The 25,594-nt window shown below is 53.6% G+C and overlaps 3 protein-coding genes across 7 annotated transcripts in view; 2 read left to right on the forward strand and 1 right to left on the reverse strand.

The window, feature by feature from the left end:
- Nucleotides 1-580: 580 nt before the first annotated feature.
- ARAF (A-Raf proto-oncogene, serine/threonine kinase) lies at nt 581-11,193 on the forward strand. Of its 4 annotated transcripts, none has more exons than XM_074359578.1 (16): nt 581-726; nt 2,062-2,216; nt 2,390-2,493; nt 3,446-3,548; nt 3,639-3,793; nt 3,909-4,007; nt 5,352-5,508; nt 5,619-5,646; nt 5,726-5,871; nt 5,981-6,183; nt 8,139-8,315; nt 8,416-8,462; nt 8,992-9,110; nt 9,361-9,492; nt 10,296-10,430; nt 10,616-11,193. In XM_074359578.1, exons 2-16 carry the CDS (start codon nt 2,121-2,123, stop codon nt 10,748-10,750), a joined length of 1,836 nt encoding a protein of 611 aa, XP_074215679.1. In that variant the 5' UTR covers nt 581-726; nt 2,062-2,120; the 3' UTR covers nt 10,751-11,193. The 4 variants fall into 4 exon arrangements, with proteins under 4 accessions (XP_074215679.1, XP_074215682.1, XP_074215681.1 ...); XM_074359581.1 differs by having other exon boundaries at nt 5,367-5,508; XM_074359580.1 differs by having other exon boundaries at nt 608-726; nt 2,020-2,216.
- The window catches only part of SYN1 (synapsin I), a 41,508-nt gene continuing 27,104 nt past the window's right edge, over nt 11,191-25,594 (reverse strand). Inside the window, exons 6-13 of one of the 2 annotated variants that reach the window (XM_074359574.1) lie at nt 17,553-17,615; nt 16,178-16,320; nt 16,006-16,080; nt 15,817-15,919; nt 14,380-14,526; nt 13,934-14,021; nt 13,237-13,828; nt 11,191-12,247 (exon numbers count right to left, since the gene is read on the reverse strand). In XM_074359574.1, coding sequence (XP_074215675.1) covers nt 12,112-12,247; nt 13,237-13,828; nt 13,934-14,021; nt 14,380-14,526; nt 15,817-15,919; nt 16,006-16,080; nt 16,178-16,320; nt 17,553-17,615 — 1,347 coding nt within the window. In that variant the 3' untranslated portion in view covers nt 11,191-12,111. The remainder of the gene's footprint in view (nt 12,248-13,236; nt 13,829-13,933; nt 14,022-14,379; nt 14,527-15,816; nt 15,920-16,005; nt 16,081-16,177; nt 16,321-17,552; nt 17,616-25,594) is intronic. The other variant, XM_074359575.1, reaches the window with a different exon arrangement.
- Nucleotides 21,373-24,974, forward strand: TIMP1 (TIMP metallopeptidase inhibitor 1). Its single transcript, XM_010968093.3, has 6 exons — nt 21,373-21,591; nt 22,383-22,511; nt 23,257-23,336; nt 23,522-23,648; nt 23,874-23,998; nt 24,701-24,974. The coding sequence occupies exons 1-6, from the start codon at nt 21,456-21,458 to the stop codon at nt 24,869-24,871; spliced, it is 768 nt and encodes a 255-aa protein (XP_010966395.1). The 5' UTR covers nt 21,373-21,455; the 3' UTR covers nt 24,872-24,974.

The raw sequence follows: 25,594 nt of genomic DNA on the forward strand, positions 1-25,594 counted from the left end.
AAATTCAACTTTTAAAAACTTTGTGTTTACCCTACAATGTCCACACGCTTCCCTGCGTTATGCCCTAGTGCAGGTCCACACTTCCCTCCCTTCTTCACCTTCAACAAATCTATGATTTGTTTTTCAAAATCCTTATCAACTCCATTCCTGAAGGAAGCCTCACAAAACAGCAGGGCCAGACCCCTAGCCCCTGCCACACTATAGACCCCCTGTTGTCAAAGGCTACAGTCTCTTAGAATTGGAAAATGTTGCAGCTATTTGGTCTGATTCCAACCCATTTCAGAGACAGTGAAACTGAGACATAGGACAATATCAAATGGGTACTTAGGGCGCCGGGTCACTGGAGCAAAAAGGGCGCTTAAGGACTCCCCGCCCAGATTCAGGAACCCCTAAAGTCAGACCCAAGTGCACCCCCCCCCAAAAAGCCCTGCTTTATTCCATCACGGCACGATTGGGGTTAAAGCCCCTCGCACGCAGGTCTCCTCCCGACTGCGCCTGCGCGAGTCAGGACGTGCGAATTTGCCCTAGCAGCCCCTCCTAATCCGGAACACGACCCACATTCCGCCGGTCCTGCCTTGACAGGCGTGAATCTAATCCAATAAGGATGGAGGGCTGAGTCCCGTGGAGCCAATGGCCAAACTCCGAGGGGCGGTGGAGGCGGACTCCGCGAGGAAACAAGAAGACAGGCCCAAGATGGAGGCGGCGGCGGCCGTAGCGGCGTGACAGGTGAGGGCGGGCCCGGCAGGGCTAGGTTTCTGAAGCGACCGCCGGACACCGGCACGGAGCCGGGACCGAAAGCTCAGGTCCAGGATGGCTCCGCCTGGGCCCCGGTGCCCCCCGCCCGGAACCGGAGGAGTGGTTTGACCCGGGGCGAGACCATCGCCGACAGCGGGGGGGGCGGGTAGACTGGAATAGGGGTGCAAGCCTGCGGGGGATGGTTTCGCCCGTCGCGTGTGGCAGCGCGCCTGCGCAGACTGGAAGGCTCTCGGTGGGCGGGGCCGGGTCGACTGGGGTTTGGGTTGTGGTGTGTCCTGCCTGGAGTCCCTCTTAACTTCTCTAAGGTATCTGATGACCCTTCCTTACCACCAACCGGAATACGTGAAGACGCCGCTCACTCCTCGCTTTCCTTTTTCTGGATCAATGTCTAACCCACTAGGAGAATGTTTGAGGATTCCCCCATTGCTCCTCTTTAACCCTCCCCAGCCTCCTTCCATTATTACCAGTACTATGTCTGCGACCCCTTCATTAGTTGTGAGGGAGAATTTTGGAACGCCCTCCGTCCCACCCCCACTTTAACCCCATTTATCTCCCCTCAGCCATGCCTGGTGATGCATTATTGTCCTCCTTTCCCCCATGACAATGTCTGGTGACACCCATTATCCACTCTTCTCCCCAGTCTCTAGTGACCCCTGTTACATCTCCCCCTCAGCATAGTGTCTGCTGAGCCTCCATGAACTCCTCATCACAGTCTGGTGACTCCCACTTGCCACCTAACACAGTATCATTGAATCTACCATCATCACAGCCCAGGGCTAAGGGATGTCCACAGTGCCCTTAAGGACATTGTTTGGTGCAATTTCCATTTCCCCCAGACTGTGGGCAGTGTCTGATGATCCTCTGTTAGTTCCCCATCACCCTGTCTGTGACTCCTCCTACACCAGAGTATCTGATAACCCCCCTTCTCCTTTAGAAAGCCAGGACAGCCTGTTCATGTCCATTATGTACCTGACACGCCCCAGTGCAGTGCGTGCCGACTTCCCCGTTAGTCCCCAGCACAGAGACTTATGTGCTCCTGTGCCCTCCGGGACAGTGTGTGCTGCCTCTCATTCCGTCCTACCCCCCACCCCACCCCGCCCTATGTAGTGAATCCGAGACCTCGTCACTCAAGTGTGAGACAAACAACAGGAGGGGCTGAGGAGAGGAGGAAGTAGATCCCTTGGGCTGCGTGGAAATTAGGCTACAGGGGGTGACGTGGAGACCGGAGATTGAGTTTTTTGTCCTCTGCCATTTTGCTTCCAGACTATCATCATTGGGCCTCTGAATTCCTCCTCTGTCTTCTAGGAGCCCCATGGCACCTGCCCAGCCCCACCTTAGCCCGTCTTGACAAAGTCCTAGGCTCCATGGAGCCATCGCGGGGCCCCCCTGCCAACGGGGCCGAGCCGTCCCGGGCAGTGGGCACCGTCAAAGTGTACCTGCCCAACAAGCAACGCACGGTGGTGAGTGTGATGGGAGCACAACTGGTGAGGGGTGGGCGTGGATCCGGTTATAAGTCTTGGATCAGAAAGGTGACAAGGACTGGAAGGGGGCCTTTGCAGAGGGCCGAGGGGAGCGGCTGGGGACCTCATCAGGCACTGACTCCTCACATCTGCGCACACACACACACACACAGGTGACTGTCCGGGATGGCATGAGTGTTTACGACTCTCTAGACAAGGCCCTCAAGGTGCGGGGTCTCAATCAGGATTGCTGTGTGGTCTACCGGCTCATCAAGGGGTAAGTGTGGCACCCCGGCCCCCAACTGGGCGCCCAGCCTTCCCTCCCCTCCTTAGAGTCATTCGACTCCACTCTACTGTAGAGTCTCTCGTAATCTTCCCTTATTTCAGTGAATCCGTGAGTCCATCCCACTTTTGTCTCATTACTTTGTTAGTTCATTTGTTGGCCTGGAAGGTCAGCAACTTACGTACTTCTTGGGCCCCAAGTCTTCACCGCGCTCTGTCTCCTCCTCCCAGAATTCATGTTTGTCCTTTCACTGTTTTATCAACTTGTCAGTTCTCTCCTTCCTCGGTTTCCTCATTCTCTGTCTCCTGTGTGGGCCTTGCTAACCTTCCATTTATTCCTCTGTTCTCGGGTTCTTAAACTTTTGTATTCCATTCACACATTGCTATTTTTTTTTTTGACTTTTTTAAAAATTGAAGTATAGTCAATTTACAATGTTGTGTTAATTTCTGGTGTACAGCGTAGTGATTCAGTTATATACATACTCCTTTTCATATTCTTTTTCATTATAGGCCATTACAAGGAATTGAATATAGTTCCCTGTGTTATACAATAGGACCTTGTTTATCCACGCAGTGCTTTTTATTTATTTCAGGGCCTCACCAGCTGCTTTGTCGGGGGCTTGCTCAGTACTTCTGAGATTTAGTTGTTTCTACACTGTTTCATTTGCTCCTTGGCTCGTGATTAAAAGCATGGACTCTTCACACTGTCCTGCCACTCATCATCCCTCGTGGCTTTGGTCAAGTCACTTCATCCCTCTGAGCCTCAGTTTCCCCATCCGTAAAATGGGGGCAAGGAGAGCACTAGTCCCCCAAGTTGCCCTGACGAGAATGAAACACGTCATCTGTTACTCCCATGAATGGCAGGCTTGATGGGACTTTTGGGGGTTTCCTTCCTCCCCACGGCCCCTGTCCACCCTCCCACTCACTCCTTTCCACGCCTTCTGCAGGCGAAAGACAGTCACTGCCTGGGACACGGCCATTGCCCCCCTGGATGGCGAGGAGCTCATCGTGGAGGTCCTCGAAGACGTCCCGCTGACCATGCACAATTTTGTGAGTTCAGGGTAGAGACGGGGGGCAGACCGTGGGTGTGGCGGGGGGGTCCCTGACCAGGCCTCACCCTTCTCTGCTCTGTGGCAGCAGGTACGGAAGACGTTCTTCAGCCTGGCATTTTGTGACTTCTGCCGTAAGTTTCTGTTCCATGGCTTCCGCTGCCAAACCTGTGGATACAAGTTCCACCAGCATTGTTCCTCCAAGGTCCCCACAGTCTGTGTCGACATGAGTACCAACCGCCAACAGTGAGCCCGGCCTGGGGGGGTGGCTGGGGGGATGGGGAGGATGGAGGCCCAGCCACAAGGCTTTCGCAGACAGCTGACCCACCTTCCCTTGCTTTATACCCTTAATGCTTTCAAGGTTCTACCACAGTGTCCAGGATTTGTCCGGAGGCTCCAGACAGCATGAGACTCCCTCGAGCCGCCCCCTGAATGAGCCGCTAACCCCTCAGGGTCCCAGGTAGGGGATGCCTTAGCTAAAGGGCTGCTGTCAGGAGAAGAAAATCTGGAGGCCCCTGTAGACCACAAGCCATACTTTTTTCATTTGTTTACTTGACAAACATTTATTGAGCGCCTACAAGTGTGAGTTTAGGGCATGAAGCTGTGGGACCTTGGGCAAACCGCCTAATCTCTCTGGGCCTTAGTTTTCTCATCTGTGAAGGGGGGATAATGATACTTTTACGACATAGGGTTCTGGTGAGGATTAAATGAGTTAAGACATGTCCAATGCTTAGGACAAGATCTGCTACAGGATAATAAGTTCTTATTATTAATTACAATATCTACCTACCTATATATGTATCTAACTACCTTGTTAATTCTTCCAGTATAACCATGCTCAAGCCTTTTCATTTTGAAATACATATTATTTTGTCATAAATTCCCTTTCACTTCTCCTTTATGTTAAGATTATACTGTAGCATTTCAATGTTGAAGTATATTATTGCTCTAATATGTCATAAGTTTATATAATATGCATTTTATGTGTCTACGTATTTTATAATGTCTATATGTACGTATGCTATTGTATAATGTGTTACGTTTATACTATTTTCATATAATGTGAAACATCAAACATTTTTATGTAATATAAATAAAAACAGTATATATATAAAATAGTAAAGTTAGGGCATTATGTTATTTTTAATTATGGGTGTATGTGAGTTAATTACCTATGAATTGCATTTTGGGATAGTGAAGGAAACATTAAGGAATATTTTTGTGACATCATATATATAATATGTATCATCTATTACACATATGTGCATGTGTAGCATAGATAATGTTATTATATATACTTAAAGCATTGCCATTTTAATACAGATACCATACTGTACATTATATAATGCATAATATATTTGAATAGTACATATAGTTATACAATATTATATATTGCTCTTCTTCCGCTATCTGCATGGCTTGCTCTGCCTGCTTTAAGTCTTTGCTCAGTTGTCACCTGCTCAGGGAAGCCTTTCCTGACACCACCAGTGACACTTTCTGTCTCCTTATGTTGCTTTATTGCACCTGTCACCATGGGACATAGTAAATATTCTTTGTCTTTTATTTCTCTCCCTACTGCCACCAGCCCCATGAGGGCAAGAACCTTTATCTGTTTGGCCACCGTTTTATTTCCACTGTCTCGAATGGTATCTGGCACACAGCAGGCACTCAGTAAATGTCTGCTGAACAGATGAATAACAGTAATAACAGCGGACTTTTACTCTGTGTGAGCTAGACACACACATAGGACAGGGGTGGGGGCGGCTTTACTGGTTCTCTCGTTCACCCAACAGTGGTTTCACAGCCTTTCCCCCGCCAGCTCCTGCTCCCAGCACCGCGACCCCGAGCACTTCCCCTTCCCTGCCCCGGCCAACGCTCCCCTCCAGCGCATCCGCTCCACGTCCACCCCCAACGTCCATATGGTCAGCACCACAGCCCCCATGGACTCCAGCCTCATCCAGGTTGGTGTTGAGGCGGGGTGGGGGTGACATGGGAGCACCAGGCAGAGGAGAGAGTGCCTCCTGTTGTCCACGTCCTCTCTGCGACTCCCATCCCTCTTCTCTTCTTCCAGCTCACTGCCCAGAGTTTCAACACCGATGGTGAGCCCCCCACTGCCTCTGCCCTGAGCCCCCCACCCCACCCCACCCGGCTCCACTCACATCCCCCCCACAACTGCAGCTGCTGGTAATAGAGGTGGTGGCGATGGAGCTCCCCGGGGGAGCCCTGGCCCGGCCAGCGTGTCCTCGGGGAGGAAGTCCCCACATTCCAAGTCCCCTTCAGAGCAGCGGGAACGGAAACCCTTGGCCGACGACAAGAAGAAAGTGGTAAGCTCTGGGACAGGGGTGGGGGCGGGTCACCTTTGGTGGGGGCTCCACAGGCTGAGCGATGAAGGATGTGGACAGGCCCCTGAGATGCCACCCGTGTGGCCCACAGAAGAATCTCGGGTACCGGGACTCGGGCTATTACTGGGAGGTGCCACCCAGTGAGGTGCAGCTGCTGAAGAGGATCGGGACGGGCTCGTTTGGCACCGTGTTTCGCGGGCGGTGGCATGGTGATGTGGCCGTGAAGGTGCTCAAGGTGGCCCAACCCACAGCTGAGCAGGCCCAGGCCTTCAAGAACGAGATGCAGGTGCTCAGGTGAGATGGCTCGCGGGTGTGGACAGGGGTGGGGGGTGGCGGGCACGGCCTGGGGGCCTCTCTGGGGAAAGGCCATGCTGGGGCGCCTCCTGCACAGTACCTGTATCTGTGTCGTGTTATAACCGGAATCGTCAGTTGTCTGTCTGTTTCCCCCTGGGAAACGGATATGTCTAGAGGTCCTCTGTTGATGTTATCAGTTCTGTTTGGGTAAATATTGATATTAATTAATGGCTCTGCCTCCAAAATGAGGCTCTTCTCATTGGCCTGCTGTGAAATGGGTATGGCCACAGGCCATCACGTGTGTTGCCACCACGTGTGTTATCCCGTGTACTTACGTTAACAGAGTAATGCGAATGTTATTGAACGTACTTAACGATAATGGCATAATGTGAGTTAACTGCATCACCAGGAAGGCATCCTGCCTTCTCCTCAGCTTGTACTGCACTGTTAGTATATGTTTATCATGTTGCCTTCTTGTTATTAATTATAATAATACAATACTTTAAAGAGCCAGATTAACTATAATCAGAACCATAATTTAATCATTATTTGATTAATGGTTGTAGTTGGTTTGCTTATGTCTTTATTTTGTTAATTGCTCTGGTTAATTCTTTCAGTAAGCATTTCTGTATTGTTCTTTTTTAGGGGTGGGGAGGTCATTAAGTTTATTTATTTTTTAATGGAGGTACTGGGGATTGAACTCAGGACCTCCTGCATGCTAAGCAGGTGCTCTACCACTGAGCTACACCCTACCCTGCTCTACTTAACATATCATTAATACTATATTCATTAATTTGCGCTAAGCCCTGGGGCTTCCTTTTTGCCACCCTAGTTACTCCCACTCCTGGGATTGCCGGTGTGGGCTTTTCCCCCCGACAAGTGGGCGTAATTATGATATAGAGTTAATGTTATCAGAATTCCTTGTGCTATTTTTAATATTCATCCTTACAATGGATGCCACAGTCAGAAAACTCTTAGTCTCTGCTCCCCTCTGGGAAATGGCAGTGACTTGAGCCGGCTGTGAATTTGCATTGTGTTAATATTGAAACCAGAACTTGACTGCTATGAAGAACGCTCACTCGTTCTGTCATCCACTCTGACATGAGCAAAATTGCAGAGCATCGTGGATGTACTTTTGCATTTATGTTACCATTGTAACTGTAGTTAATACTTCTGTAGGGGATGAAGGTTTTCTTCTGAATGAGGGTGGTTCTGTTCACGCAGGACTGAGTTTCTGTGTGAGGTAGACCAGGTCCCCCATAGCGATAATAACAAGGACTGTGACACTTTCAGGGCACTTGCTTGTGTTGGGCTGTTCAATGCACCTCACAGGTTATTTACTCACATACTTCTCCCAACATCCCTGTCCGGTAGCTCATATAATTACCACAGTTTTTCAGCTGAGGAAAATGAGGCACAGAGAGGTTATGTGTCTTCCCTGAGATGGCACGTGAGTACCCAGGGAAGCCTGGATTGGAACATAAGATCTCATTTGCGTCCAGACCCCCCAGGCTTGTTACCTTTAAGCCTCTCATGATTAACAGGATATAATCTCACGTCACTGATATTTTTATCCAGCATTTATCAGTATAATGTTGACATATCACTGGAGAAGGTTGGCTTTCCACTTTCTCATCTCGTGAAATGGTCACAGGCTCAGGTCAGGGTCAGTGGTGTGACCCCTAATCAGTAGTGGGTGAGGGTGGTACTCCCTCCCTCCTGCTTTTGTTGGGAGACCTGGATGAGGAAGCTCAGGACATAAGCCCCCAGGATGGAATCACAGCCCAGCAAACAGATCTCACAGATTCATTGAATCTGGCCATACTCGGGCCCTGAGCCTCCTGGAAGACAGGGTAGCAATGCTGACAGAAGGCAGCAGTGAACAGTGCCATTCTCGATGCTCAGAAAGTTGCTATCTGCCCTCCCTGCCCTGATACCGCCCGCCCTGCCTGCAGGAAGACCCGGCACGTCAACATCTTGCTGTTCATGGGCTTCATGACCCGGCCGGGATTTGCCATCATCACACAGTGGTGCGAGGGCTCCAGTCTCTACCACCACCTGCATGTGGCCGACACGCGCTTCGACATGGTCCAGCTCATTGATGTGGCCCGGCAGACGGCCCAGGGCATGGAGTGAGCATCCTGGCCCGGGGACTCGGGAGAGGCTGGGGGACCTGGGGGTGGGCAGAGGCAGTAGCCCCCAGATAATTTGCCACCTCTTCTACCCCCACAGCTACCTCCATGCCAAGAACATCATCCACCGAGATCTCAAGTCTAACAGTATCTCACTGTCCCTGTCTGAGGGCTGGGGTAGGGTGGGGGGTGCCTAACAGGATGAGGGCTTAGAGGAATGGCTCTTGTGGGGGGCTCTCTGGGGGTGAACAGGGAGGGGCACATGGGGAAGTTCCCTTTGCCAGGTGCCAGAGCTGTGGCTGGTGAGGGGCCTTTAATGGGGGTCTCTTGGTCAGGAGTCAGAGTTGGGGCTGATTCAGGTGCTGTTCTTTTGTGTTGGACTGTTCAGTGCACCTCACAGTTTAGTGTCTGAGGAGTGGCAGTTTGGGAGGACATTATGGGGCGTTTCTGGTCCGGATCACAGGCATGGCGGGTATGGATACCATCAGAGGAGCTTCCTAGTCAGGTGTCATGGGGGGCTGAGTGTAGGGGGCATTAATTGGAGCTCCCCACCCATATCAAGGTTGTGGTTAGTTCGTGTGACATTGAGGGTCTTCTGGTCAGGGTTAGAGGCATGACTCGTGTGGAGGCGTCAGTCAGGGCAAGAAGCATGGCTTTTGGTCCTTGACCCTGGCGGACATCTTCCTACATGAGGGGCTCACGGTGAAGATCGGGGACTTTGGCTTGGCCACAGTGAAGACGCGGTGGAGCGGGGCCCAGCCCTTGGAGCAGCCCTCGGGCTCGGTGCTGTGGATGGTGAGTTGGGCCAGGCTGGACTGGGGGCAGGTAGGGACATAAGCTGCTGGGCTATGATGTGGGAGGCTGAGTGGGAACAGGGATGCCAGTGCCAGGTGTGGGGGTCTGGACCGCTCATGCTTCACCTCGTGTGGCTGGCTCTGAGTTATACCCAGTGTGGCTGATGGGATCTGGGACTATGGGCCAGTTTTCCGTGGGCCAGTCGTTTGCTGACCTCCATATTCCTCCTGTTCGGTCTGGCTTATTGAAGGCGGCTGAGGTGATCCGTATGCAGGACCCAAACCCCTACAGCTTCCAGTCGGATGTCTACGCCTATGGGGTTGTGCTCTACGAGCTCATGACCGGCTCACTGCCTTACAGCCACATTGGCAGCCGTGACCAGGTGAGCCCCACACCTTACCCGCCGTCTCCCAGGCCAAGGGATCCCATCAGCCTTCAAACCCCAGACCTCCTTCTTTGCACAGACTGAGAATGCCACACTTCCCCTAGAAACTGCAAATATTCTGGGCTGAGAACTCCCAGAATCCCCTGGGTCTCCTGTACCCAGAATTCCCTCCTTCCCCTACATCCGCAATCATCTGGGTCCTCAAAGTCCAGAATCTCCTGAATCCCCCATACCCGGAGATGCCCAGAAGCCCTCTGGACCCCTAGACACGCACGGCCCTCTAGCCTGGGTACTCCAAATCCCCGCAGCCCAGAAACATTCCATCTGTGCTTCTGGGATCCTCACAGATGCCCACAACCGTTTGGGCCTTCAGTATCCGGCAGGCTTCGGTATCTGGAACCCCTAGTACTTTAGGCTCCAGACCCCCACAGAAATATAAAGTCCTGAGGGCTAGAATCCTTTAGCCCCCTTCAGACCCAAAATTTCATGTTTCCCCCAGACCCAGTGCTTTCTAGGTCCCTAAGCCCCCTAGAAACCTGTGGACCCATAACCCTCTGGGCCCTGGACACTTACAACCCTTGACTTCCCCTAAGCTGAAATCCCTCTGTTCTGTAAGCAGAGAATCCTTCCAAGTCCTCAGAGACCCAGAATCCTTAGAGCTACAAGATACCCACAATCCTCTGGGCCCCAATACCCAGAATAACCCAAAAAGGAGCCCCCCTAGTCCCTCAGGACCCCTAATTCCCTGGGCTTCCCAGCCCGGACTGCCCCAATCACCCCATTCCTCCCCACCCCAACAGATTATCTTTATGGTGGGCCGTGGCTATCTGTCCCCGGACCTCAGCAAAATCTCCAGCAACTGCCCCAAGGCCATGCGGCGCCTCCTGTCTGATTGCCTCAAGTTCCAACGGGAGGAGCGGCCTCTCTTCCCCCAGGTGGGCCGGGGAGGAGGTCTGGACACCCTGGGGAGGGAGCCTCTGAGGAGCGAACGTGAACCGTGTGTGTGCAAGGCTCCAAGGTGTAAGACGTGTGTATGCGATTCCTCGTTAGGCTGAGGTCTGGGGGTGCTGGGGTGCCCACGCGGCTCTGGACACCCCTCCTCACCCACCCCTGCCCCCAGATCCTGGCCACGATTGAGCTGCTGCAGCGGTCACTCCCCAAGATTGAGCGGAGTGCCTCCGAACCCTCCTTGCACCGTACCCAGGCTGATGAGTTGCCTGCCTGCCTACTCAGCGCAGCCCGCCTTGTGCCTTAGGCCCCACCCCCAGCCACCAGGGAGCCAATCTCAGCCTGCCACGCCAAGGAGCCCTGCCCACCAACCAATCAATGTTCTGTCTCTGCCCTGATACTGCCTCAGGATCCCCCATCCCTGCCCTGGGAGATGAGAGGTTCCCTGTGTACTTTTTCAGTTCTTCTGGAATTGGGGGACCCCCAAAGCTGGAGACCCCTGCCTCCTCCATAGTTTGGTTTCCTCTTGGCTTTGGGGATACTTCTAAATTCAGGAGCTCCGCCATCTCCAATGGCTGGGATTTGTGGCAGGGATTCCACTCATAACCTCTCTGGAAATTTGTGCCTGATGTGCCTTCCACTGGATTTTGGGGTCCCCAGCACCCCATGTGGATTTGGGGGTCCCCTGTGTTTCCCCCACCGTTCAAGGACTCCCTTCTTTCTTCACCAAGAAGCACAGAATTCTGCTGGGCCTTTGCTTGTTTATTTTGCTTCCCGACTCTTCTCATGGGGTTCAGAGCCGCTGAGGGTGAGGGTGAGTCCAGGCAAAGAGTGGAGGTCAGGGGGAGGTGCGGACCACACAAACAGCGCCACTGCACGCATCACCACAGGCGGCACGATGAACGAGGACCACATATGCCAAGCACGGCACGAGAGGAGGCCACGTCAGTCACAGACACAGACATCACGGCAAAGGTGGGGAAGTAGGGGACCACTGGCCTTCTGTGTGCAAAGGATTCTGGGAGGATGGGTGGAGTTTGCATATTTAAAGACAGCTGTCAGAGGCAGGAAAGTGGGGCAGGGGTCCCTGGGGAACTGAGGGGTCCTAGCAGCGGGAGGAGCTCCCAGTGTGTTGAATGGGGGTGGTCGGGGGGTGAAGGGAAATCCTTGTGGGGCTGGGTGGTGGCATTGGAAGGGGTGGATCTCCAGAGATGGGAGATCTATAGAAAGGGTCTCAAAGGTAGGAGTTTCTTAAGGGATAGGGAACAAGGTGTGCTTGAGAGATCTGGGACGAGGAGTGGGGTTTTCCAGGGATTTCAGGGCCCCAGGAGGAGTTGCCTGGTGTTTGGGAGCTCCCAGGAAGGAAAACACACTCTGGGGGGACCAGGAGTGGAGGTCTTCAGGAATTCGGAGGTTCTAAAATGGAGAAGTAGGTCTTGAGGTGACCGGGAGTGGGCTTTTAAAAGGACTCAGGAATTCCAAATGTGAGAACTGGATTTAGGACCAGGAGTGATGTTCCCCCAGGGATGTGGGCATTCTGAGGAGTGAGAAGAGGGATCTTGGCGATCCAGGAGAGAGCGTCTCAAGGGATGAGATTCCAAAAGTGAGAAATGGAGTCAGGCCCAGACAGGGGTTGCCCAGGGATTTGGGGGTTCTCAGGGTGGGGTGTCAGTCGGAGAAGAGGCTGGCGAAAGACTTCCTCAGGCTGCGGATGGTCTCAGCTTTCACCTCGTCCTGGCTAAGGCTGGGCCTGGGCGGGGCTGGCTCTGGAAGGTTGAAGGCATTGGTCAGAGACTGGGATTTGCTAGAGAGAAACAAGGTGGAGGCATGGGAGGAAGGGGGGAGAGGAAGGGAGGAGGGGGAGAGAAACACAATGTTACCCCAGGCCCGGCCCCAGCCCTGCCCCTCTGGTCCTAGGGCTGTGCCTGTGACCCTCCCACCCACCAGCATGGGCCGGGACCCTGACAGATTCTCAGGAGTAGGGAGCCCCAGGCCAGGCTGGGAGGATCCAAGGTGAAGAAGCCTGCAATTGATGGGAAGAGTCCTGGGCTGAATCCTCTCTTCAAATTCTAGGCTAGACTGGGAGGAGTTCGATATAACGGTGATGATGGGCAGGGAGATTTCCGGTCTAAGGGTGAGGAGTCCAGAAATGGGGAGCAGGACTTGGACCAAGGCAATCTAAAGGCAAGCAGTTGGGTGGGGCAGGGAGGACTTTTGAGCTAAGGGAGGAGGTCTGGAATGGAGCAGAAGAGTCAGAGAGGATGGTGTGATTTGGGAGGAGACTAAGGTGGACCAGAAAGATTTGGGGATGGACCAGAAGGGAGCCTAGTTGACTAGAGTTTGGGGAATGACTGGGAAGAGAAATAACACAGGAGGACTATGGATTGGGCCGGGAGGAGTTTGGGGGTTCGGTCGGGGGAGTCAGGTGGGGCAGGAGGAGGATGAGTTTGGCAGGAAAGTACTGAGGGAGGGTCAGCAGGGCGCCTGGGGTGGGCCACGAGGGGCTGGAGGAGGGGACTTTCCCAGGCCCTACTGGGAGAACTCTGAACTGAAATGAGGGTTTCTCTGGGATTCTGGCCCTGAATCTCTGGGATGGAGGGCAGGAGCCTCTGTGAACTGAGAGGAGTGATAGTTTAGGGGAGGGGTCCGGCCCAGACTGGAGAGAGAGCTCTCAGGACCCAGGTATAGGACCTGGGTCTGAGGCACCTGGGGGCTGGGGCTGCCCTCCTGGTGCAGATGCTGGAGCCCATTTTTGTGAGCAGCAAGATGCAGGCTGCTGTGGGGTCCCCTTACTTGAGCTGGGGGTGCGGGGGTCCCCCGGCAGCGGCGCTGGCAGGTGGTGGCACGTCTTGGCTGGGTTTCTGGGCCAGCTGTGGCTTGGTGGGACGTCCAGCGGGGCCCGGGCCACTGGGTCGCGGCTGCTGTGTGGTGGGTGGCCCAGTGCGGGGCACGGGACCCGCCTGGCTGGCCTGGCGTGTGGGGCCAGCGGGGCCTGGAGGTTTTTGGGGTGGGCCCTGGCGCTGCTGACCACCCGGTGGAGCCCCCGAGGCCTTTGGCGGAGCCTGACCAGAGACCGATGTCTGACGAGTAGCCTGTGGGGGGCCCGCCTGGCGCTGGGGAGATGGGGAGGCTGGTGGGCGGGCTGCTGGAGGTGCCCCGGGTCCTCCTGCCACTGGCCGGGATTGGCGGCCTTGACCCTGGGTCAGTGGCGGAGCCTGGGACGCAGGCTGCTGGGGCGCTGATGTGGGACTTGGTAGGCGCTGGGGCAGGGGGCTGCCAGCTGGGGGTCCAAGGCCCGAAAGGTGCTGCTGGCCCTGTGGGGTCGGGCGCTGCTGCAACGGGGGTCCCTGGCGTTGGGGGCCTGGGCCCGGCTGTGGAGGGCCGCCTGAGGGACAGAGAGAAAGTGCACACGTGAGAGCAAGCAAGTGAGAGGCTGGGGGAGGGGTGCTGCTGGGAGGGGAGAGCACCAGGAAGCCAGCCCCTCACTTACCCTGCGGTGGGGGTCGTTGCTGAGCTGGGGGCCCCGTGGGCTGCTGGGAGGTCTGGCGGCCCAAGGGCAGGGCCCCTGGGGACGGAGTCTGCGGCAGAGGAGTGGAGCAGGAGAGGTTAAAAATAGTTACCAGCCAGTGGAGCATCAGCCAATCAGAATGACACGGGTTCCCTGTGTGCTGGGTGTTGCCACATTTGTGGCTGAGCTGAGGGGGTGTCAGGTTGTGGGGTGGGGGACTCATTCCCAGGGGAGAGCTCTGGAGGCACTCAGGGAAGTCAGGGTAGCAGCTATTTATCAATTTAAAAAATAGTTGGTAATTGCCGTGACCCGTGTGTGTTGCGGCAGTGCCCTTAGCCTGCTGATTATCAGCTCTGTCTGTGATACAGCATGACCAAGGGCTGGCCTGCCTGCCACTAGCCCCCAAGGCCCAGAGCCAGGGGCCTGACCTGGCTGTGGGCGCCCCGGCCGGGAGAGGCATCCCGCTGCCGCTGCCGGGGCAGGGCCTGGGCCATCTTGTTGACCACGAGCTCTACGATGAGCTGCTTGTCTTCATCCTGGTGGTCACCGATGAGTGGCATGGAGGAGCCCACCACCTGGGGGAGGAGAAGGGATCCAGTGAGGAGAGAAGCAGGAAGTGCATGGGGTCGGGGTGATGACCGAGTGCTTTAAGCTGGGAAAAGGCATGACTGGCAGCTGCCCCGGGGAAAGGAGCTTCAGTTTGAGAGGCACCGATGATGCAGCGTGAGGAAGGCTTGTCTGTTACACAGTACCTTACAGCTTCCGGTGTACTAGCAGGGTGGGCAAACGCGCACCCAGCAGCCACATTCGGCCCAGCGCCTGTTTCCATATGGCCCCCGAGCTAAGGATGAGTTTTACATTTTTTAATGGTTGACAGAAAATCAAAAGACTCTGTGACACATGAAAATTATATGAAATTTAAATGTCACTGTCCATAAACCAAGTTTCATGGGACCATAGCCACATTTACTTTTTTAACATATTGTCTGTGGCTGCTTCTGCAGAATTCAGTTGCTCCAACAGAGACTGGCCCACAGAGCCTAAAATACGCACGCCTCGACAGAAAAAATTTGCCAATCCCTGCTTTATAGTTTGGTAGGTGCTTTGTCCTTTACAAAGAAATTGTGGTTAACATGGTACTTTACAGTTTGCAAAGCTCCTTGCCCCTTACAAAGGACTGGTGTGTTTAGATTTTAGAGAGTGCTTTGCAAAGGGCACCACTGTTTACAAGATGCTCTACCCTGTATAAAGCACTACTGTTTACCAATTGTCAAGATATTTTACAGTTTACAAATTGCTTTACTGTTTAGCGGGGGCACTGCTGGTTACAAAGAGCTTTAGAATTTTGAAAGGGCTTTGCTTTAATAACAAGGACTTCCCAGTTTACAGAGCTCCTTTTTTAATATATAATTTTATAAAGCACTTTGCTGTTCACCAAGCAGTACCTTCCTAAGGTACTTTACAAAATGCTTTAGTATCAACTACCACTCTTTGTAAAGTTCTTTATAGTTTACAAAGTATTCAGCTGTTGTTCAGGGACCTGTCAGTTCACAGAACCCGTTTAACGATTACTAAGTGCTTTGCCATTCACCAAGATGTCTCAGTTCACAAAGGACCTTGTAGTTTAACAAGTGTTTTGCTATTCACTAAGGACGTCCAAGTTCACGGAACAGTTTAGAGTTTACTAAGTATTTTGCCATTTGCCAAGGATGTCCCGGTTCACAAGGCACTTGACAGTGTATACTAAACGTTTTGCCACTTGCCGAGGACTGTCTGGGCCCTGGTGTGCGTCACACTTTACAGGGTGTTGCTGCCCTGCACCCACTCCTCCTTCTGTGCCCCCACCAGTTCCTGGGCGCTCCCACCTCAATGATGTGATCCCTGCCGTCCTTGCCATGCAAGGCTTCCACTGCGCAGATGTCCAGTCCCCCAAAAATCTCTGAGCACGTGTCCACCCACAGCTTGTACCTGCCAAGACACGAGGCGAGGAAGCCTGTCAGTGCCCAGTCTGGGCAGTCAGCCCCGCTCCCCACCTCCGGGCTCAGGCCGCCCACCTGTCAGACATGGCGATCTGCTCGAGCATCGCAGACCCAGTGTTGGTCTTCCAATTTCCTGACACCGACGTCCTCCTGGGGAACAAGCGGGGAGAGGAGAGAGGCTCTGGGGGCCTGGGCTGCACAAGGCAGGGCAGGGGACCCCTCGCCAGGCTGTGATCTCTCCACTCACATGTAGGCCTTGTAGTTCTGCCCAATCTTCTGGACACGCACATCGTATTTGGCGTCAATGAAGGGCTCAGCCGTGGCATACGTCTTGGTCAGGGCCACGACACTTGCGATGTCCTGGAAGTCGTGCTGGTTGTCCACCTTGACCTGTGGGAGGGGGCCGGGGAGCAGGGCCTGCTCAGGAGGGGGCAGCAGTGGGTCGGAGGGGGTGCCTTGGGACAAATGACACAGGTGAGCTGGGTACACAGAACTTCGGTAGACACCCCCGAGGCACTCAAGCATGCGTTCATTCTGGGTCTCCTGGTGTTTACACGTGCACACAGACACCAAATTGGGTGTGTACAACTCTGTGAACACACCAAAAACAGTTTTTAGGATTGTTTACTTTAAATGGGTAAGTTGTATGGTATGTGAATTATATCTTAGTAAAGCGATGGGACAATTGTGTGTACAGACAGTATATGCATATGGGCACCCAGACCCAAAAGCAGTTGTACACACAATACATAAGTGTACAGAAGTGTGGACACGCTCCAACATACAAACTACAAGTCTGCTTTCTATGGCACACAGACAAAAATCAGATGGGTGGACAGCATACAAGACCCCGAGGCCCTTGAATGTAAAAGATGACATAGTGTGTGTTCAACACAGAGGCCTGTGTATATACAGACACAATGCTGGATACACTAACAAAATAGCAAGACACACAAAACCGGCTGAATGCAGGCTAGAAGATTGGGCCAACAAAATCTAAGAATGTGAGGAAAAAGACAAATAGATACCCCAGGACACACAATCATACAGAATTACCGGTGTGCGTTGAATACACAACACACATCTACAGGCAGACCTTGGAGATATTGTAGGTTCAGTTCCAAACCACCGTGATATAGCAAAGATTGCAATAACCCGAGTCACAAGAATTTTTTCCCTCCAGGCATATAGAAGTTATGTTTATACCATAGTCTGTTAAGTGTGCAATATGTCTAAATGTCTAAAAAAACCCCAATGTACACACCTTAATTTAAAAATACATTATTGCTGAGGGGCAGGTGGGTAGAGCTCAGTGATAGAGCGCATGCTTAGCATGCACAAGGTCCTGGGTTCCATCCCCAGTGCCTCCATTAAAAAAATAATATTAACATAAATAAATAAACCTAATCCCCCCCACCAGATACTTTATTGCTAAAAGATGCTAACCATCATCTGATAACGCAGGGTTGTCACAAAGCTTCAATCTGTAAAAAATGCAGTATCTGAAGAGTAATAAAGCAAAGTGCAATAAAACAAGGTGTGTCTGTAACTTACAAAGGCACGATGCCAGGAGCCCGCATCATTCACAAAGACACACATACGAACCCCACCGGGGGACTTACCTTGCCCATCCCGGAGTGTGCGTGCCCCATCTTCACAACCACAGGGTAAGTTGTGCTGCTGAGCTGGTAGGGAAGAAAGGCAGTGCATGGTCAGGGCTGGAGGGCCAACCACCAGGGGTGGGGTGGGGGGCTGAGGGGAGCCCATCCAGCGGAGCCACACTGGGAGCCATTTCCCAGAGGAGGTGGGTCAGAGACAGGCAGTCAGCAGCTGGGGGTCACACAGCACCTCTGAGCCCAGCATCACACCCAGAGCCCTGCCTGCCTGTCCCTCCCTCCACCACCCCCAAGCCCCAGACTTCCCGCCTCTGCTTTCCTGGGCAGAGGCATGGGATAAGGGTGGGGGACTTTTCCGGAAAAGGGAAAGTTTGTTTTTACAGTGAGTAGATGATAGAGAAGTGAGTGTGTGCATGTGTGTGCGTGGGGGTGTGGTGGCGAGCATGTAGCAACTGGACCCCCTCAGCCAGATCTTGTGTGTAAGCCTCCTCCACATACATACATAACTCAGAGACACACATACCCTCAGAACTCAGATCTACGCAGCCAAACCCAGAGGTTCCCACGCATGTGGAGACCCAGGTGATGGAAAGACCCACCACGAACACCGGCTCCGGAGTGCGCCTCGCTCTCCGGCTGCACAGAGACTTAGGCAGCCAGTCAGCCAGCCAGCCCGGCAGCACACACTCAACACTCATAGACACGCAATCAACACTTTTGGTCACAGACGTACACCCAGCCCTTTCTCCTCTCACCCAAATCCACATAACAGAGGGACACACAACATGAAGGGTGACCCAGGCAATACACAGACAGCGCTCAGGGGCACAGCCACAAAATTTAGAGGCACACACAACTCTGACAGGCACACACAACAGAGCTGGGCTGGGCACGTGTTCAACACTCACAGACACACATGCAGCACTCCTAGGCATGCGCACAGCAAACAGAAGGACCCACAACACATACAGCGGTACACACGCTCCTAGGTATTCACAGAACCACTGAGACCCACAACACTGAGACTCGCGCCACATTCCTGGGCACACACAAAGTATATCCAGGGACACGCACACCCAATGTGCCTTGCTATATGTATAAATGGAGAGGCATACACACAATCAGAGACATCCACCACCTTCCTAAGTCTACAGATGACACCCTGGGTTGTATATGTGCACACACACTCACACACATTCAGGCATGGGGATACTTCAAGTCTCCCCTGACCCTGGGCGGGGTAGAGGGGACCTGGTTGGCCGACCCCAGCCCCATCATGCACAGAAGCACATGCAGGGCTATGCCCTCCCTTGGCTGTGCCAACAGGGGCGACAGGGCAGAGAGATGGCTTTCCCGGAGGGGCTGCTGGGGCGGCCGTGGTTCCCAGTTCCCGACAGGCACAGGAAGCCCGCAGGGTCAGGGTGACCGATTGACCTGTGGGCCTCACCCTCCCTCGGCATCCCACCCCCCTCACCACCTTCCTCATTTCCCAAATGACTTGGCGTCACAATGAGGCACGGAGAGGCGCAGAGTTTTTATAGGGATCCTCTAGGTAGAGGTCCAGGGAAACAAGACAGAAACGGCCCATGACGTAACACAGGCACACACACGGGCACAAAGGTGCCTGCACATCCTCAATTGACATGTGCAACCCAGACCTGCTTTACAGGGGCAGACACAACTCCAGAAGCAATGCAAAACACACCAGGCTATCCAAAACGCTCAGGCACAGGCAGACACAAACCATACAGACGGAAACACCCCCCTGCCCCGAGGTTTTTAGGCCCTTTTCATAAACCCTCCTTGTCTCCTCTGGACCTGAGCCTGAACACAACCCTGTATGCATGTGTATGTGTGTGCCCGCACCTGTGTGCATGCTGGGAGCTCTGTGCTCTGGGATCCACTGGAGAGACCTGGGTTTGAATCGTGGCCTCTCCTCTTCCTAAGGCCATGTTCTACCCCAGGCAGGTCACTTAACCCTCTCTGGACCTCAGTTTCCTGATCTGTACAAAGGGCACACTCAGGCCCAAGCCCTCAGTGTGCTGTGGCGATTGTCAGGTGGGTGTCCGCTCAGCACACCCAGCTGGACCCCATGCCCCCCACATCCATTCAGCTCCCAGATGGCCACACAGCCAGAAAGCCCTCCACAAAACCCCCACCAGTTTCAAAACCGGCACACTAACCCAGATCCACACAACCCCTCACGTGTAGACAATCGGCAAAACTCCACGCTGACTCAGGGTTCAGAGTCACAGAGCTGGCGTCAGAAGCAGGGTCGGCGGGGGGCTGCAGCAGGACTTTCCCTGCCCTCACTTCTCCCTTTGCCTGCCACCGACTTACTCAGCCCCCTCCCTTCTCGTTCACTCTCACTCCCCTACTTTCACAATCAGCTTCTCCAAAATCCTGGCTTCCTACCCCCCCTTATCTGGTTCCCTCCCACCCCCAACAGGGGCATTTCTTCACTCTCATTCCTGGACAGGTCACTGTGTGTCTCGGATTCGTCCTCTAGATAGAGACCATGAATAGTCTCGAACTCACAGATAAGGATCACGTTAGTTATTTCAGGAAAAATGCTTAGCACAATATCTGGCACGCAGGAAGCCTCCATCCTCTAAAAGTGTTGGGCACTATTAGTATTATTGGTCTGAAATTCCTAGGTTAGCTAGTATTAACAAGGGGGTAATCAGGATTGACTGGCAGATAAAGTACTAAGATTTTCAAGCAGTGCTCGCTGCCCAGTAAGCACTCCATAGTGCTGGTGGTGGTTTCTGTTACGGTGGTGGTTGGGCTAACCTCCCTGAGTTAATCAAGCTTCAAAAGCAAGGGGGTAATGGAGACGGAATCCATCACTATCATTATTGGTCTGTCTTCCCTGAACTCTCAAAGGATGTTCATCGGCCCTCAGAGCCCTTTCCCAGGACCCCAGGGAAGATTCAGGCAGCAGCTGGAAACTGGTGGGCAGGGATTGCCTCACCCCACCCCCCACCAGTGGCGTGGGAGGCTTGGTGGGGAAGGGGCAGGGCAGGATGGGAGGGGATCAATTTTCTACTGACTCATTGGCCTCTTTCACCACTACTCAATTCCCCCCACCCCATGCTCCGGCACCTTCCCCGCTTCCCGCTTGCCAGGACTGGGCCACGCCTGGGTTAAGATCCTGGTGCCAGTTAGCCTAGGTTCAAATCCCAGCCATGTCCTATCATCCTGGAAAAGTTCAATTCCTCTACGTCTCCTATTTACTTATCTGTAAAGTTGTAATAATATTAGTACCCATCTCAGATGCTTATCGTGAGTTTTAAGTGAGATAAACGATGCCGAGTGCCCGGGACATGATTGGTGCTCTGTATATGCTGCTGACTCTTCCCCTGTGCGGTTTCTTTTCTTTTCTTCTTTTCTTTTCTTTTTTGAGAGAGGTTAAGACCCAGGCTCTGGTTCCAGGCCACCTGAGTTCAAATCCCAGTTCTGCCACTTACTAACTGTGATCTTGGATGAATCACCTAATCGCTCCGTGCCTCAGTTTCCCCATCTTGTATCCCTCCTCCATTCACCTGCCCTCTCTCTCTCCACTGCTTCTACTGGATTTGTTTGCTCTCTGCCTTCCCGGGCAGTAGGGGCACAAGAAATGTTTATTGAAGGAATGAACGAATTCAGCCTTCAGCCATCGGGAGTTTGGGGGATGTGGGTGATTGGATAGACTTTGGAGAGTTTGGAGACTTTAAGGCTTTGCACTGGGCGGAATCCTGCCTGTCAGCCCTCCATTGAGACCGCCTGCAGGGACTGGTGCCTGACGTGGAGAAGGGGGAGGGGGGTGGTCAGGGCGAGGCCCGGGGGGTGGGGGGGAGGAGGGCGCATCTCCTTTTCGGCAGCCCTCGGCCCGCCCCTTGGCCTCCACCGACGGTGGGCGGATGAGTAATGCATCCAGGAAGCCTGGAGGCCTGTGGTTTCCGCACCGCTACCACCCCCGCCCCTCGCGTGGACATTTATCCTCCGCTGCTCGGGCCCCGCCGCCATCACCGCAGACCCAGCACCCTGAGAGGCTACACCAGAGGTAGGCAGGGGCTTGGGCAGCCCGCAGGGCCAGGAACTGGGCTGGAGCTTTCCTGACAGATACCCGGCTGCTCAGCTTGGCCGGCGGGTACCAGGACCCTGGGCTGGTCCAGGGGAGGAGGGCGGGGGACTGGAGCTGCTCCCCTAATCCCGATACTCCAGACTCCTCGGAACCCCTGACATCTCTCCCCAGCTCCCCCCAAACCTATGAGCCCCTGAGGTCACAGATGCTTCCCAAGCTGCCAACTCCCCTAAATTCCCTCATTGTCCCCCGCTAGTCCCCCACCCGGAACCCCAAAAGCTTCTGAAACTCCCCCAATCCCTAACTCCCTAAACCTCAAAGCTTCCTCTGTGCCCAGATCCCTCAGGCACCCCATTCCCTTAAGCACCCAAACTCCCTAAACCCCTAATCTCCTCCAAATTCCTCAACATCCCTCAACTCCCCCCTCCTCTAGCCCTCAATATGCACAACTCGCAAACTCTCAACCTCCTCCCAACCCCAAATTCCTCACCCCCAACTCCTCGACCTCCCAATTTCTTCAACGCCCTTAAATCCTGAACTCCGCCAGCTCCCTTATTCCCCAAACACTACAACTCCATAACTCCCCCACTCCCCTAGTCCCTTAAATCGCTGGAACTCCACAACTCCTAAACTCTTCCGACCCCCTAACCCCCTAAACTCCCCCTGGGTTCTCAAATTCCCAACCCCCTTAAAATCCGTAAGCAGCTGGGGGAAGGGGGTAGAAATAGGGTGGGAGGCCTGCCTCTGAACCCTTTTCCCCACCCCCACAGAATCCACCATGGCCCCCTTTGTGCCCCTGGCCTCCGGCATCCTGTTGCTGCTGTGTCTGACAGCCCCCAGCAGGGCCTGTACCTGTGTGCCACCCCACCCGCAGACAGCCTTCTGCAGCTCTGACCTCGGTGAGTGTCCCCACCCTGCCCACACATTCCGTGCTTTTGTCTCCCTCTCAGTCCATTGGGGTTCACGATGGTGCCTGCCGCTAGAACAATTCCACTCATGCTGACTCTGCGGCAGCCACTCTGGCATCCTCATGCTGTCTTGATTACTCCTACCACAGGGCCTTTGTACTGACTGCTTCCTCTGCCTGGTACACCTTCCGCCCCACCTCCAGGTATCCACATGGGTGGCTGCCTTAAATGTCACCTTCTCAGGGTGGCCTTTCCTGACCACCCTGTTCAAAACTTGAACCCCTGTCCCCTGGTCTCCTGATCCCCCTTACCCAGCTCTGAAGTTCCCCATCACACTTAATACCTTCTAACCTCCCATATACTTATTTTGCCTGTGTTAAGTCTGTCCCCTCCTAGCTAGAATGGGAGTTCCACAAGGGAAGGGGTTTCTGTGTTTTGTTCACTGTTGGGTCCCTAACATCCAGAACAGTGCCTGGCACAGAGCAGGTGCTCCAAGATAGTTGAGTGAACGAACACATGGTGAATAGATGAAAAAGGCCTGAAGCAGTGCCTGGCAAAAAGGAGGCTCTCAATATCCAGATGAGGCAATTAACAAATGTATAAATTGCTAATGTGCTGTCTGGCCTCCAGCGATCCCTATTTAAGTGTGTGCTTTGCCAGTATTATTCTTGTGATTATTTTATTTTATTGTCTCAGGCAGTCCATTTGAGTTGTTTTTCCCCCTCCTCTCCTGCAGTCATCAGGGCCAAGTTCGTGGGGACTGCAGAAGTCAACCAGACCGCCTTATACCAGCGTTATGAGATCAAGATGACCAAGGTATTCCCCTATGGCCCTTTCCCCAGCAATTCCTAACATCTACCTCCTCATCAAAATAAAAGCCTCTGGCCACTGGTTTGGCGAGGAAGTTAGCTGTAATCTCAGGATGCCATATGACTCCAGGGAGGAATGTGTCAGTAGGAGGATTATGTCAGTAAAAGGCTCTTCCCCTCATCCATTGACAGATGTTCAAAGGGTTCAATGCCTTGGGGGATGCCCCCGACATCCGGTTTATCTACACCCCCGCCATGGAAAGCGTCTGCGGATACTTCCACAGGTCCCAGAACCGCAGCGAGGAATTTCTCATAGCTGGTGAGGCCCCGCCCCATTGCCCTGTGCCACGCCAACCCTCAGATGCTGCCTGGCAACTGAAAGGGAGGCGAGGCTCCCCGTTGAAATGAGGACCTTCCGAAGTTCAGCCCATCAGAGGGCTGGGGCTTTGTCCAGTGGGATCTGTGCTCCTGGGACACCAATTGAGCACTACCCTGCCCCTGGCTCAGCCAATCAGAAGCTGCCTGTTAATCCCCCCTCCCCCAGGACAACTGTGGAACGGGCACCTGCACATCACCACCTGCAGCTTTGTGGCTCCCTGGAACAGTCTGAGCTCTGCTCAGCGCAGGGGCTTCACCAAGACCTACGCTGCTGGCTGTGAGGAATGCACAGTGAGTGCCTGGGCCCTACCTGCCACCCGGAGAGCAGTCCTAGGGCTCTTCCCCAAATCATGGCTTGTTTCTTGTTCCCTCTGGCTATTCCCTGTCCCTATGGCTGCTTCCCAAACTTAGGGATGTCCCTGATCTCTCTTACTGTTCTTCCAAATCCGAGACTCGCCCCCCCCCCCCATTCTGCTTTTTCCTGTGCCCTGTGTCTGATACCTGGGCATTTGCTGTTCCCTGGACTTTCTGGCTGCTTCCTGTCCCTCTAACTCCCCCTTGTGACTGCTCTTCCACTCTGACTGTTCCAAGACTGTTCCCTGATGGCCTTGAGTGTCCTCTGATGCCAGTGACTGTCTCAGAACCCCACAGCTTCTTCTTATGCTTAAGTTTCCTGCCTACCAGCTGTCCCCTGCTACTGCCAGCAGTTCCCTGTCCTATGGGACAGGTCCCCAGGAGACCTGTCCAACTGTCCCCTCCCCACCATTCAAGGAGACTGATCCTTTCCCTGGATTACTGTCACCTTGCCAAGCCCAATGACTATCCCCCCCCCACTCCATAGTAGGGACTGTTCTTGAGTCCGTACCTGGGTGGGGTGACACCAGGTCTCCCCAGCAGCTCAACGTGAAAAGCTGAGGAGTGGAAAGTTCTCTGGAGGGGAGGTCGGGGCAGGAGGCAAAGTCCTCAGAGATGTGTCTCCCTCCCATCCTCCAGGTGTTTCCCTGTTCATCCATCCCCTGCAAACTGCAGAGTGACACTCATTGCTTGTGGACCGACCAGCTCCTCACAGGCTCTGACAAGGGCTTCCAGAGCCGCTACCTTGCCTGCCTGCCACAGGAGCCAGGGATGTGCACCTGGCAGTCCTTGCGGCTCAGGATGGCCTGAATCCTGCCCCCAGTGGAAGCGGAAGCCTGCACAGTGTTCACCCTCTTCCCCACTCCCACCTTTCTTTTTCCAAGATGATGAAATAAAGAACTCCCACCCAGCAGGCAGTGTCCCTGTGTGATGTCTGGGAAAAAAACCATGTCCCTTGTGACCCTGTGGGAGCACCCTGGGGCCAATGCTGGAAGGGAGGGGTAAAAAATGCTTTTGATATTTTACATAAAACTTGAGGCGTCGGTAATAATTTCTCTCCATTGGCATAGGCACTAGTGACCTGCGACATTGGTAATGGTAATTGAACCTGCGTTATCAACCACGACTTACTGGATCATCTCGCTACTCAGTACTTGAAAACGTTTTACTAGACGAATTTGCAATTCCTGTTTGCATCGGGCGCGCTCTAGTTCATAAGTTACCCCACTGCTGACAAATCACTACCTCGTTGGCAAGCTCTCCTGTTTACAATTCGTCCAGTTGACATGCTCACTGACAAATGCCCTATTGATCAGTAAATAGCTCTCCTCACCTGGGGCGCTGTCCAGATGTCATCCAGTGGGGATGTCTTGCCCCATCCAAACTTGTGGGTGTTACACTCCCCACTCTTAGGTTTTGTATTGTGAGTCTGACTTGAGTGAAAGGGGAGACCCCTGGAGGCCCAGAGCACCCCCACCACGTAACCCAGCCAGGGACTCTGGAAGAAGGGGTAGCCTTGGTCCCCCATCCATG

This window comes from Camelus bactrianus, chromosome X (genome assembly GCF_048773025.1).
Source record: "Camelus bactrianus isolate YW-2024 breed Bactrian camel chromosome X, ASM4877302v1, whole genome shotgun sequence".
NCBI lineage: Eukaryota > Metazoa > Chordata > Mammalia > Artiodactyla > Camelidae > Camelus > Camelus bactrianus.

Excerpts from the sequence above, each read along its gene's own strand:
- ARAF (XM_074359578.1), top strand. The coding sequence starts at position 2,121 with ATGGAGCCATCGCGGGGCCCCCCTGCCAACGGGGCCGAGCCGTCCCGG. Across the intron at positions 3,794-3,908 it reads ATGAGTACCAACCGCCAACA|GTTCTACCACAGTGTCCAGG; the intron begins GTGAGCCCGGCC and ends AATGCTTTCAAG. Across the intron at positions 5,647-5,725 it reads CCAGAGTTTCAACACCGATG|CTGCTGGTAATAGAGGTGGT; the intron begins GTGAGCCCCCCA and ends CCACAACTGCAG.
- TIMP1 (XM_010968093.3), top strand. The coding sequence starts at position 21,456 with ATGCATCCAGGAAGCCTGGAGGCCTGTGGTTTCCGCACCGCTACCACC. Across the intron at positions 22,512-23,256 it reads CTTCTGCAGCTCTGACCTCG|TCATCAGGGCCAAGTTCGTG; the intron begins GTGAGTGTCCCC and ends CCTCTCCTGCAG. Across the intron at positions 23,337-23,521 it reads ATGAGATCAAGATGACCAAG|ATGTTCAAAGGGTTCAATGC; the intron begins GTATTCCCCTAT and ends ATCCATTGACAG.